At 30.5% G+C, this 14,086-nt stretch overlaps 2 protein-coding genes across 4 annotated transcripts in view; one reads left to right on the top strand and one right to left on the bottom strand.

Moving 5' to 3' along the window:
- The window catches only part of LOC145973901 (uncharacterized), a 163,597-nt gene that overhangs the window by 64,666 nt on the left and 84,845 nt on the right, over positions 1–14,086 (bottom strand). The gene's annotated exons all lie outside the window — the stretch shown is intronic.
- Positions 2,971–12,640, top strand: LOC145973155 (uncharacterized). Its single transcript, XM_083102399.1, has 5 exons — positions 2,971–3,021; positions 4,881–5,018; positions 11,675–11,877; positions 12,288–12,395; positions 12,493–12,640. The coding sequence occupies exons 1-5, from the start codon at positions 2,971–2,973 to the stop codon at positions 12,638–12,640; spliced, it is 648 nt and encodes a 215-aa protein (XP_082958525.1).

Below are 14,086 nucleotides of genomic sequence, written 5' to 3'. Positions count from 1 at the left end.
GCTAAATAAATTTAACTCTCGGATTTCACCCCGTAAAATAGCTCGAAAAACGATACAGCGACTGATTTCTTTTCTCATACGTATCTTCTCTCGGGCTTTTTATCTGGATTCGTAAATACCGTATCTCTCCTGGTCCTCTTTCCTTCTTCGCTTTATCCTCCTTCCTCTTCCGTTCTCTCCTCGTGCTCGCTATCTTTCACCGTCTTTTCCTTCCGCCTGTCTCGCACCATCGAAGGTTACATATGTATTTGGTTCTTCATGCGCAGCCACGGAGGCAATCGTGAAAGATCCACCAACGCGCGATAGTTTCTCCGGTGGACGATGATGGAGTGCGCCTAGTCACGCACTTTCACATGTGCTATCGCGTGCACATATAGAGCGTCCTAGAATTGTTGGAATAGACCCATAACGTTATCCCTTGTAAGATTTAGAGTCGATTTTTGTTAGCGAGTATCGAGAGATTAATGATCCTTTAGCTGTACGAGGAGATTTTCGCGAACTTAAGTTTCGAGAGATAAAAGAGAAAAAAAGCATATTCTCCAGAGAGTTAATTTCAAGTGGACTTTAACTGTATTTTAATTTCCGGCTTCACCGCAAAGATACGTTGCTTGAAAAAATTGAGAGTTTGATGACAAGATAATAACTTTGCTGCGCATTTTCGCGCAAAAAAGAACACAACAGAAATTACCTTCAAAAAGATTTATATAATTAAAAGATTTATATAATTAATTTATATAATTAAATCAAAAAGATTTATATAATTAATGAAATATATTATAAAATATATTATATAATTAATGAAATATTTTGCTATCGTTAAAAAATTAGAGTTTTTTTTATAAAGGTGTGTATAATTAAATAATTTAAAATATAATTTATATGCAAACATGGAATTTTTTTATGAGAATACTTTAATACGACCTAATTTTATGCCATCCGCGTTTTCAGGGAATGTATCGTGCAGCGTTCCTAGTGTTAAACATATTACGCTCCTGGGATTAACGGTTACATTTGCGATAATAGTATAATGTTACAATAGAATGGCGCGCTAGAGGATTACATGTACGGATGGAAGTAATTAATTAAACAATTAACTATTCACAGGTAACATTATGCGCAATTTTCAGCGAAAGAAATAGAGTAAGATGGTTCCGGAGACTAGGCATTCATCTTATCCAGGGTACTGGGAGAGACGGAGGACTTTTTCTCCGTTTACTATCCAATTTTGTTCAACCGCTTTATTGTTCCTCTATTTCTATCTTCATTTATCTCCATCTTTTCTCCCAATGTTTCGTCCGCGTCCGAAACACCTCGAGTGCGAAATATCGGAAGTAAGATTACCTTCGCGTTATTTTGCATAGCGCCGCATTATATAATTTTATTATGGCGCATCGATTAAAACTTTGCAAGTCATTAACTGAGATTTATCCCCTCGAGACATAGAATAATGATCTCTTTCTGTACTTAATTCCACGTCGGTTTACATTCTTCGTCCTTCTCCCTGCGTCCCTCTTGCCTTTTTTTTTCTTACGATTCTATCTTTATTTATCTTATCTGGACTTTTCTCCTTCTCTTTTCCTCCTCTGCTCTCTAATGCCGCCCCTTCTTCGCGTTTCTGAGGGCTTTAAGGTTTGAACGTGTAATCTTCCTGTTCCAAAACTTATTCCGCGCGCAACGCCTCTTATCCGGAACTTGTCGCGGGCATTTTCACCTGGGACGGGGTGGTGACAACTTTCAGCAAACAGTGATTACAAAGGCAGAACTGACAAACATTTGAAGCAAGGGAGGGTGAACAGTAGATGGCTATCCGTCTCTCGCGATGGTATCCGGCTGTTACTTTCCGAGCATGTTTTTGCCACTATTGTTCAGAGTAAAGCTTGACATTAACTTTAACTAATGTTATATTTATAACAGAAGCTTTTTATTCTGTAATATTTTATGCGTGTATATTGTTTTTGAACGTACGGAAGTGATAAGATTTAATTTGAGATATTGAATGAGAGATATACGGGATGTAAAAATAATTTGCGTAACGATGATTAATTACTGTCTGACATTGCGCGTGTCTCATTTTGGTTGTATAACATGAAAAAAAGCAACGGAGTTATGAATTACGAGAGAGAACGTAAGTAGATAAAGTATAATTCAGGCAGAAGATTAATTTACCCGGTGGGGACTATAATCCCAAGTTTAACGATGAAATATAATATTCGGTAAATACACACACACACACATATACATATATATAAATGAGCAAATGTATTTATCTTTCTTTAGTAATTACTCGTTAATGCGCACATGAGTAATGATTAAAGATGATAGGAGGAATATTGAAATTAAGCGAAAACAATAGATTTAAAGTTGCGAATCGAATTATTGTATATTACGCAAACTTTTAAATAAGTCTTTTCATGAAAAGTTTTATTTCGATTAAGATAAGAAAAGAAATTAATTTCCTCAAATTCTTCATATAATTAAAAAAAATCGTAAAATTGTATTTTAATTAATAAAAAATTTTTTTATATTTTATGTGTTCGTCACTTTTATAAAATATATTTTAGAAAGTTAGAGAGAGAGAGAATATATCTATGTATATAATTCAATAAAACGTTATTCATAAATTGCATACTATTTTAGAAAATGGATAATTCAAAAATGCGATTGTATAATGCCTAATTTTTTATTTCAAAAAGCAAACGACAAAAATCGAGCGAGTTCCAAAAGCATTAAGCATTTAATTTCAAGAACATCCTCTGGATTTTCTTCTGCCCATGGCTGTCCCGACCGTCCGTTGCGCATGAAATTATTTGAGCGTATTTGGCTATAATTCATCGCAGGTGTCGACTCGCTGAGCAAGCAATTCGTGCGGCTCTGCGAATTTACGTTAATTTCCACGAGGCGGGCCACGTGCGCCGCTGTTCCGAAACGGAGGAAGTAGAAGCGGCCGGTTAAAGTCAGACAAGCGTGCGTATGCACCGCTCCTGCAGCGAGTTTACTGTGTTCTCGGTCATAAGATTAAAGGTACGCCGTCAGATGAAACGCATCTTGTTTACAAACTATTACGGTCGGTATTACGGCTTCAGGATACGTCTGCGCGATTTCCATATATTGCTTTAAATTTATATTTTATTAAGTTTATATAGTTACACTTTAGTCTAAACATTAATTAGTCCTAACATATTCTCCTTAACTTACGTTAAGTATGTGTATTTATTATTAAAGCTGGATGTTTAACGTTAAAACGAAGAGAGTTTGCGATGTTGCGTTATATTTCCCGAAGAGTAAATAAGAAGATTTATTCTCTCTTCGCATGAAATGGTACGCGGTTTATTTGAATTTAAATTTATGTACTCGCGTGCGAAAAGAAACTTAAGTAAGGTTTTGTAACGTGACATAATACTTGTCAGGAAATGAGCTTAAGAGAAAAACGCCGGAAACGGCGACGAATCCGCGACGGCTATGAAATCTCCTCTCGAGCGATACCCAAAAACTTTTCCGGACGCCAGACGAGTTATTTACACCGCAAGTCGCTCTTTTTTCAGCGCGGTTACACCCGCCACGGGAAAGTGCGAAAACGGAGCGATACTTATACAAGGCAGGCCATAAAAGCCGCCATAAATTGCACCCTTGATAAAAGTAGTGCTATATTTAATGCCGGCCACCCGCGGGTTACACCTGAATACGAATTCATTCGTCTTGGCAGTGTACATTTTATCCATAGAATACGACGCGGGTTCGAGAATCGCGCTGCTTTCGGCTTCGGGATTATGGCATATTTGCCGCTGCTCGTGAGTTTCGTTTCTTATTCCCCGTGGAATCCAATAGGATCGACTCTGGCGAGTGTGACACCGCGATAGTCGTGAAACGTAAAGATTATTATATAAGCTGTTCTTCGATTTTATTCACTATGTCCCTAATAATAAAAGATTCTCCCACGTAAAAATTCTCCAACTGTAAAGTCTGCAATTTTTATATAGAAAAAGTAGATTACGCAGTTTTATGCAATTTTATGTATGACTATATATTGATTAATAATAGAATATAATTTTTTATTTTTAAAGTATTTTTATATATTAAACATAAAGTCAAATTAATAGCAAGAAATTGTTATAATTACGATATATTTGAATATAATTTGCATAGATATATTCCATTTATTCTTTCATAGTTGCTGAAATAAGTGTGATCTTTGTAGTTGTATGCAATAATTAAAAATACTGGATTATAAAAATACAAATTTCTATTTTCGTTACCTTTTTTTGATCAATATTAGAAACTAAATAATATGATTACAAAGTTAAAAACGTAGTAAAATGGATAATGATGATTAAATTCAACTTTTTTCTTCACGTCACACACACTCTATTACTGTAAAGTAATGTTATCTTGTTGTTTGTAGACGTGATATAAACTTTTAATGAGTGACTCAAAGAGTAATAAGATCTCAGAAAGATAGAGAGAAAATAATTTATAAAATATAATTTTATAATATTTATCGCGCGAATTTCATGTAAAAAGTGGTCAATGTTAAATAGAAATTGCATAGCAATAAATGACGAATGTGAAACTATGCAGTACAGCTTTCAATCAAAAATTGATAGTTGTTGAATCAAAACTCAAAATAACTCTTATTGAAAACCGTTTTGTGCACAAAAAAAGCTACCCCGATTATTTTTACACTTCACAAGCATATTTTTCGCAAATATATTTATATTACTATTAAAGTTGACATATAAAAGATACATAAAAGAAGTAATGTCGAGAAAACATACAAATACATAGATTTAAATAAAAAATGATTAATGCTTGAAATATATATGAAAAAATTTGTATGAGATGAAATAAATCATATTATATTATGCTTCTTTATTTTTTGTTAGATTTTAATGGCGAAAAAGGTATTTCTGTTCATCTTTCTTGTATTATATCGTTGGAAAGGTGAAAGTTTCGCTTCCAGACAGAGAAGACAGATGTTATATCCACCGCCGATTGTCTATCCATACGGAGGAACATTCAAGGTATTTTAATCTCTCAATACACATTTTTTGCTTATAAAAGAAGCCTCATTCCTTAAGTATATGCCATTAAAAATATTTTGTTTTAATATTTTATTATTCAAATCTCAAATGTTCAGAGCGAGGTTTTTCGCGTCATATAATTGAAAAGAGATTCCTGATTAATTTAGAAATTAATTTTTAAATAAATTTAGAAATAAATTAATTTTTAAGTAAATTTAGAAATAAATAATTTTTAAGTTTTTGTTGTGCACATATTTAAAAATTTCGCCAAATATTTCTCTTAGAGGATCACCAACTAATTACGATTCTCAGAACTAATTCCGCATAGTTGAACCGTAAAAGTAAATCCTGAGTAAGAGTAAATCCTGTTTGAAGACACGTATTCTATGTCGCGGCAACTATCCTCCATCTAACAAGCTAATGACACTCCCTATCCTTGGATGTAGTAGATTTTCGTAGTTATCTTGTAGACTCGGTTTCGTCGGAATAAACTTTCCGTCTCGATGCTCAAAGAAACATTTCTTAAAGTTTTGGTTTAGATGCAGCTAGTTTTACACGTCTCAGCATCAATCGTTAAGTGAAAATTTAATTTGCGTAGTTTGGTGTAACATGATATCTCAAACATTGCATACTTTTAAATTAACAATTTAATTAAAATTTCTATAGATATTTAATTGTTCTCAAACTAAAGATATATCTTGCAAAAAGTTTATTATATGTATAAAACATATTAAAATAAAATGTGTTATGTTCAAATATTATAAAATACTAGATATTATATAATAATTTTATTATAAAATTTTATTATAAAATTTTATTATATATAAAATATTATATAATAATTTATACATATATAAATTATTACAATATATTATTACATATATATATTAATCATTTATATGCACACACGTTTTAATTTATAATAATCGAAATGAAAAAGAAAACAGCAGATTAGGTTTTATTGTCATCATGATAATTACTTATGATTCATTTATTATTTTAAAATTATTAAAATTCTAAATGAAAATTGCTGTCTCACATGTAATGTCTTAATTTCTTTTACAAATTTATTTTAACTAACTCGATTAATGCATAGTAGAATTAAAATAATTTCATGAATACGGAGCGCTGAATTATTTTTAAATACAAGTTTAGCACAGCTGTTGATAATAGTGCTATTAATGTTTTTGACAGCGAGAGAATAAATTTAAATTGAGAAAATATTCCGACAGGATGTACGTCGCAGAACGTGATTGATAATTAACTGCAGTTTTATTTGTGCTAGCAGCCACAAATTCTTTAATTAAATAGAAAAACTTTAGCCGCACTTTTCGCTCTCGCGGTAGATGAGACGAAGTTCGATGTCATGATGAATTGTTTGTTTTGATTTTCGCTGCCTTAACGAGAGAATCTCGACGATCTATCTTTCTCTCTCTTTTTCTCTCTCTTTCTGTCTCTTTCTCTCTTTTTTTCTTTCTCTACAAAGGAAAAAATTGAACGGAAATTAAACGAAACGTCCATAAAATATCTGGTCAACATATAAATTTTTTTCAATTTAATGTTATTCTCATCTTGTGGTATTTTTACATTAATTTTGTATATGAAATAGATGTATTTTCTCTACAGATTACATATATTATAATAATTATTAATAAATAACTTTTAGATTACACAGTGATACATTTCACGATTGGAAAATAACTCGCCATATCGACCGTTAGATGACTATAATTTTATAGTAGATACATATAAATTATTCATAAATTTAATAATTACGAAAATTTATTGAAGAAGTCTACTTAAACTCAAATTGATGTCAATGTATAATCGATGCATCAAGGAATCATTAATTAAATTAAATTGTAGCAGCTTTAACAAATTAAGTTACATCGCTACATGTTTCCCGATTAGCGATAGTATCAATATAATTCCTTTATAAAGAATAAAATAAAGAGTATGCTTTTGGGTAATCTGATATCTCTCAGGTAATCGTAATATGTGGCCAGATGACGTGACACAGTATTTATACAATATGTTGACATATTGTGTAAACAATGTCGCTTATAATTTTTAAGGTTTTTGGACTAATATCCAAGGAAGGCACGTTTATGATAGAACGTTGATATAACGTATTATACTACTACAGGTAGAGAGGGAAATTATAAACCAGTGATATCTGGTTTCATTATAATTGTTGATAAGATTAACTGAGAATATAATGACTATCTATTTTATATATTTCAAAATCGTATGATTGTATTTTTTTAATATTAGTTATTTATAATATTTCAAGAAACTAGTGAGAGAAAAAATGAATTTTGACAGTTTTATTTTTTAATATTGTGTATGTATTTCTTTTACGAAGAATTATTGTATATATATTGTAAAATATAAATGAACAGATTAAATAGAATATTAAATTATTATGCATTTAATACAAAATTTCATAGTCAAATATTATTAGTTTCGATTGTTAAGTATTATATTTACAAGTTTATTTATTATAAAATTGCTTAATTTAATTATTCCACTCGTGTATTAATAGTGCCTTGTATTTTAAATTCAAACTAATATCTATGATAATTTATATTTTAATACCTTGTGATATTAATTTCAATGACAACTTTAAAGAGAGAATCAAAGTCAAGTTAAACATATAAGTTTATGCATTAATGTTTTTGCTTCAATATCTTTTTATAATGATTATGTTCAATATTATTTCGTTATGAAAATAAGATGTAGAATGTGGAAGCTTTTAGGAGTCAGTGATGATAGCATGACAAAAATTTTGATGGCAGATAAGACGAAGCTCGATGTCGAATAGTTTATTTTGATTTTCTAAGAGCTCTCGTTGCTTCTTTTAATAATACATTTTTACGTTGTAGAAAATATTTTTATGCTGTAAAAAAACTTTACGAGAACTAAGAAAGAAATTAATAAATGGGAAATAAGAAATACCATAACAAAATAATAATAAAAATAGCAATATACTTCCCTGATGTTAAGAAACAGAATCAGTGAAACGTTAGATGATTGAGTTATCATAAATTGATAAAATATTAAAGTTATAGCACTCTCTTACTAATATTGGGAAAATATGAGAGAAATGCTAAAAATAATCAAAAGAAAACGCGATGTTCTAGAATGGACTTTGACAGTAAAATATTGTTTGCATTTAATCTCGCTTTTTCTACCACTTTTCGGAAAGAAGAAATAAAAAATTCGTATGCACATAAAATGTAAAAGACAAATTGTATTCGGGTCAATGCACGTAGAAGGACATCGAAATGTACGGTATGTTGATAAAAGCGATGAAGCAAATCGACATCGATTGTTCGCGTTACTTATAACATGAGATAGTCGTTGTACCCCCCTTTCGTGGGAAGAAAGCCTTTAATCCTAGAAGCAGCGCGACAATTGTAAATATTTGAATGTTTGCTTTAAAACGTGAGCGACCAAAGGAGCAAAGCGGATTGAAGCGCGTTTCGGGTCACCGCACGTGTAAACTCGCGGAAGAAATTATGTCGGGGTTTGATTGTGATTTGCGACGCGAGCAAAGGAGAGAAAGCAATGTCGGATAAATCTTCTTTTTCAATTCAGCGTTATTCTGCGAGATATTACATCCTGTAAGTAATATCGTTCCAGCGGAAAATGCAACGAGTCGTGATCAAAGCCAGTTCGAATACATTTCACGAATGCCTCTGTTTTATTGCGTACTCGATGAAGCGATACCGGATTACAATATCCGTTAAATATCGCGAGGGAAGCTTGAAACTCTTGGTTCCTGCGTACCAATTTAACAAGAGATGTTTGTATTTCTTTTGGAAATTGGTATTCCCGTCGCACGCTTTAACAAATGCGCAATATATCCGGAATAAAGGTAAATTCCCATGTAAACATTCGAGATTGTTGAAACAAAGCGCGTCGCAGTTGCTCACGAGAGCTCTGGAGATTTCTGATGTAAATGCATTCCGAAAATACGGCAGCTCGCGGAGAGAACAAGATGCTGCGGGTGCAGTTTTGCTTTCGTTTTCCCCGGGAAGATACTTAGAAAAGGAATATAAATATTGATCTTATAATTATTGATATGAATATAAATATTGATCTTACTTCATCTTCATTTCTACAAGTAGGAGATGCAATCGACCCATCTCTCGTGGGAAAATTCAGATTTCATCGATACAACCAGATAGCGAAAACGTTGCACAATTTATAGACAATAATGACAATATGAAGCGAGAGATATTTGCGATGCAAAAAGTCAATCGAGAAAAATAAGAAAGACTTATATATTATTAATAAATATCGATATATTCAAAAACCGATTTATTTTTTTAATCATAAATATTTTAGTCAATATCGATTTTTCTTTAGCAAAGATATCGATGCACCCTTTAATAATTTTAGACATCATGTGTAAGTCATTTTTAAAATTTCGCATAAAGCAAGCTTATTCAAGTACAGTGCACGGATATGATGAAAAGTGTTTATCTTTTTTTGTTTCTTCTTCATCTCATTCAATGAGACAATAAAGGAAAAGAAGTTTTGTTTTATTTACGAATGAAGATAAACTTGGACAAGAGTCACAAGGAGCACATTTTAAAATATAAAAATATCAAAATTATTTCAAATGCTTAACTGCGCGTTATCAAGAGAATAAGATTTTATGTTGAGAACAGAAGAAGAAATAATAGCAGAATGTATTATAAAGAAAACAAGTGTTTTGTAACTCTACAAGTAGAAATTTTTAATTATCTCTCTTCCAAAAACAGTTTTTACATGTCTTTTTTCGACAAAAAATTTGTTAAGTAAATTTTCTTGTTACAATTAGATATGCAGCTGTTGAACGTTTGTAAATCGTGCAATGCGTTCTATAGCAACTTGAATAAATCTGAATTTGTTTTATATATATATATATATATATATATATATATATATTAATAATATATAACAATATGTATTAAATATATATATATATATATATATATATATATATTATTAATACTTGAATAAAATATTAATTTATGCATATAATATTTTAATATTATTAATAGGTAATATTTTAAATATAAAATAAATATTTAATTAAAAGGACATTATTAGAATTTAAATTAGAATTTAAAATGTTATTGTTAATATCTTCATAATGTTTCTCAAGAAGAGGGGAAGCGCCAAGTAATAACATAAAACTGGCAGTGCATCTTGGCAATGTTGACTTTTGCATAAATAATACGAGGTATCTAAGCAAAGTACGCCTCGCGCGTTATAAAAACTAATGCGAGAGAAAGGACAGGTTTGGCGAGTCGCCAGAGAGTTGTATGTAGCTCCTCTGTCATCTGCAGGTTGCGAAAATAGCATAAGGATAGAGATCTTCTCTTGGGGCTGGCCATCAAAATATCGCACCTGAAAAAGATTAGTCGGGAAAATTCATTTCGAAAACGCATGAGGAATATTTCCCTATAATTTTCCACACTATACATTCATTAGAATTAAATCTTCGCATACATTTCCCCTTATTTCGCAAAACGATACACATCGATACTGCGATATCTTGCGAGCTCTAAGGCTCTATGAATCTATCTTTCTTCCTCGCTCTTTTTGAAATGCAATCTCGTGTCTCTTCTCTCGTATTTGTTCTGGTCTCTCATCGATCTTTCCGGAAATGTATGAGTTGCGGTCATCGGCGGTCCCGTCGATGTCGTTATTGATACTCTTCGCATTTCATCCCTTTTTGCTTCTTGGCCGAGCTAGGTCGGATTTGTGCTTCCCTCCCATTTCGCGAGATTGATTTACGACAGCGCGTAATCTCTAAAATGAATTCGCGAGTCCTATCCCGCCCATCGCGGTCAATTTCTTTCCTTACGGCTAGAACTGCCGCGCATATGAAATTTTATGTTTATTGCAAGATGCCATCAAGAGAGCGCGGTGACATCAACTTCCTCCGCTGAGGCTACGTTCCCTTCTTCGTTCCCGGCGCGCTATCACCCAAGAAAATCACAAAATTAATTCTCGTCCGCTTCCTGTTCCTCCGCATCTCTTCGGTCTATACTTTTTCGAACGAGCAAGTCAACTACTCTTCCTCTTCACGCGACGCATATTTTTTATTCTCCAACCAAGTCCAGAAAAGCTCTTGCTTTTATCTCGATCGCTCGAGATAGATCTTTTATATTTTCGAGGATAAAAGAAAAGGAAATATTTCAAGTGCGCGAGCTCGCAAGATTCTTTAAGCTTTTGTAGAAATGTGCGAACTCGTTTACTCTATTTCGTGGTTATCTTGTTTGGAATTTCGCGGCGCTATTTTGTAGAACATTTTGGAAGAAGTTGTCGCTCATAGCATTTAATTTAATATTATTTTTCTAAATTTTATTAATTTATGTTTTAAGCATTCATTCATGTTTTTTTAAAAAAGATATTTTATTTACATTAATCCATTAAAATATTTATATATGTAATATATATAAAAATGACTTTAAAGTGTCATATATTAAAAATGTCTTAATTATATATATTTTAATTATACTTAAATTTAATATTTAAGTAATAAGTTACGTATTAGAAATGACACTATAAGTAACTTGTAACCGACTGCGTATCTAATACCTCTGTGTAATACTATTGCGCAAATATATTTATGTATGCATTGTATTTGCGATAAGCTCATCGTGGGATACGCGGTACCTGTAGAACTCTCGGGCAAAAGTGTGGTTTATGGACAGAATTTTCAGTTCCAATATGCCTTGCCGCAGAACGCGACGTTCTTCACAGAGTTCTTCGAAAATTCGTCACGACGACGTCGCGAAAGTGTTAACTGGGATGAGAGGATGACTATTTACAGGCTTTTAGAGGAGGGACTTGAGACGTGAGAACTGTTTCTCTCTTTTGAATTTGCGCACTGTAGACGAAAATAATATCCGAAATGACAGCATAAAAATTTGCATTGTTAAGTACATGTTAGATGGATGCGTCTCGAATGATCGTAAATTAAATCTAAAGAGACGCACAGAAATTCGAAGAAATAATTCAGATATTTTTCGAGAGAAGATTATTCACGGAAAAAGTTTCATTTTTTTTATACAAATATTTTTTATATACATATTTATCAATCAATTAAAAAATATACATATGTTGACTTGTTAAAATATTATATATGTGCATTAGAATTGTGTTTTATTTATTTTGGTTTATTTTTAACTTATTTATTTGTTCACAAAATTGGAATGTAATATTGTAATTATATGTATATAATTAAATTTTTTCTACAATTTATAGAAAAAGAATAAATGGAAGAGAATGCATGAAAAAAAGCATATGCGAAGCAGCGATGATGTCATTACAGGATGAAGGACTCGTGGGAGAATTATTGCATCTCTTGCTCACGTAAAAAAGAAATTTTAATTTTTATATTTTTGTGTAAAAATTTTTATATCATTATATTTCTTCGAAGATTCCGAAATACAATGTTTATTAATTTTAGGCCTCAACAAGGAAATAATTCGTCCTTAGATTCCGAATACTTAGAGGCGCTGAAATTTGGACAAAGAAATTATGATTGTTCGCTGATTTACTCATTATGTCTGTCTGGTCAAGGAATTCTGGATCAAATCTCAAAAATGATATCATAGAAAATTGTAATATCCAAAAGCAAGCTCCAAGAATTAATTGCTCTGACAATGAGAGAAAAATCTTTACTTTTAAATATTTTTCTGTTATATATATAAAATATAAAATACTAATCATCGAAAATAGTAACTAAAAATAATGGATTTATACATACAAATAAAACAAGCTGCGTATTATGAGAAAAATCTAAGATTAAAAAAAAAATAAATATATGATTTTAAATATGATCTATATTTTTGTAGTTAAAGTATTATATACTAGTAGTATTATACGTATTATACGTATTATAAGTATTATAGATTATTTATCTTTATATGTAGTTAAAGTATTATATACTATTTATTTTTATATATATTTATATATTTATATATTTATCCAAGAGAAAAAAGTAACAGTTTTTTTTTATTTTTATTATCTCTTTACAAAGATATAAATTTAAATTTGTCATTATTATTAAAAATTAAAAATTACAAAATTTTCTACAATTTTCCAATCAATACATTTAAGATAAATTAAAAATTGCTTTGAATCGATAATTTAATGCCATACAAAATTTAATTCTTGGACGATAAAATTAATTTTTAATTTCAAATCTTATAATTTCGATAGATGATTTGAAATAAATATTAATTTATCACTAATATTGTTTTTTGCTCTATATTTTACTTCATGTACGATAATAATAAAATATATAAGATATATATGTCAGATAAAAAATCAAGCAATATTACTCTTATCGAAAATTAAAATAATTTTTATTGTCAAAATTTAATTTTATCGCGGCCATTTTAAATATATTAATTTTTAATTTAATATTCTGTAATTTCTTTCTTTTTTAATTATGTCAACACAATCAATATTTCCATATAATAATTCAAGATATGTAAAATAGCAATCTTTCAAGGTAAAGCAGACTAACCATGTATTACGCAAATATAGAGTGACAACTAAAAAAACTTGACACTTATGTACAATGACATGAAATTGAGTTAGCGTTATCATAGGCATTAAATTCAACACAAATGATGTCGTTCAACTAACGTGGTCCAACAAAAATAGAACGTATGGCACTTTGTAGCACCTTTTGTGAACACTATTACGTGCTTACGGTCGATGCACAAAGAGCGATCAAAAATTAAAGATCGAAAATTGAATAAGTGCAAAGAATACATAGCTGCAACACTCTGTTACAAATATTTACTATAATAACACTGAAATTTAACACTAAAATTTTTGATTTTTTTACATTTATATCTATGAATTTTATAAATTTATTATTTATTTTAAAAATAATAAATTATAAAAATATATTATAAAAATAAATAATAATTATAATTACAATAATACATTATAAAAATTTTCAAAATATTTTAGTGCAAATGCGTGTGTAATTAATATTAACAAAATAAAATGATTCTTTAATTTTCTTTTAAATATCATTTAAACGA

The sequence above is a fragment of the Camponotus vicinus genome, unplaced genomic scaffold, assembly GCF_025532165.1.
Source record: "Camponotus vicinus isolate PSW18456_S1 unplaced genomic scaffold, iyCamVici1.0 SCAF_6, whole genome shotgun sequence".
In the NCBI taxonomy this organism is placed as follows: Eukaryota; Metazoa; Arthropoda; class Insecta; order Hymenoptera; family Formicidae; genus Camponotus; species Camponotus vicinus.
The sequence above is the reverse complement of the archived record's forward strand: the minus strand, read 5'-3'. Positions and strand labels throughout refer to the sequence as shown.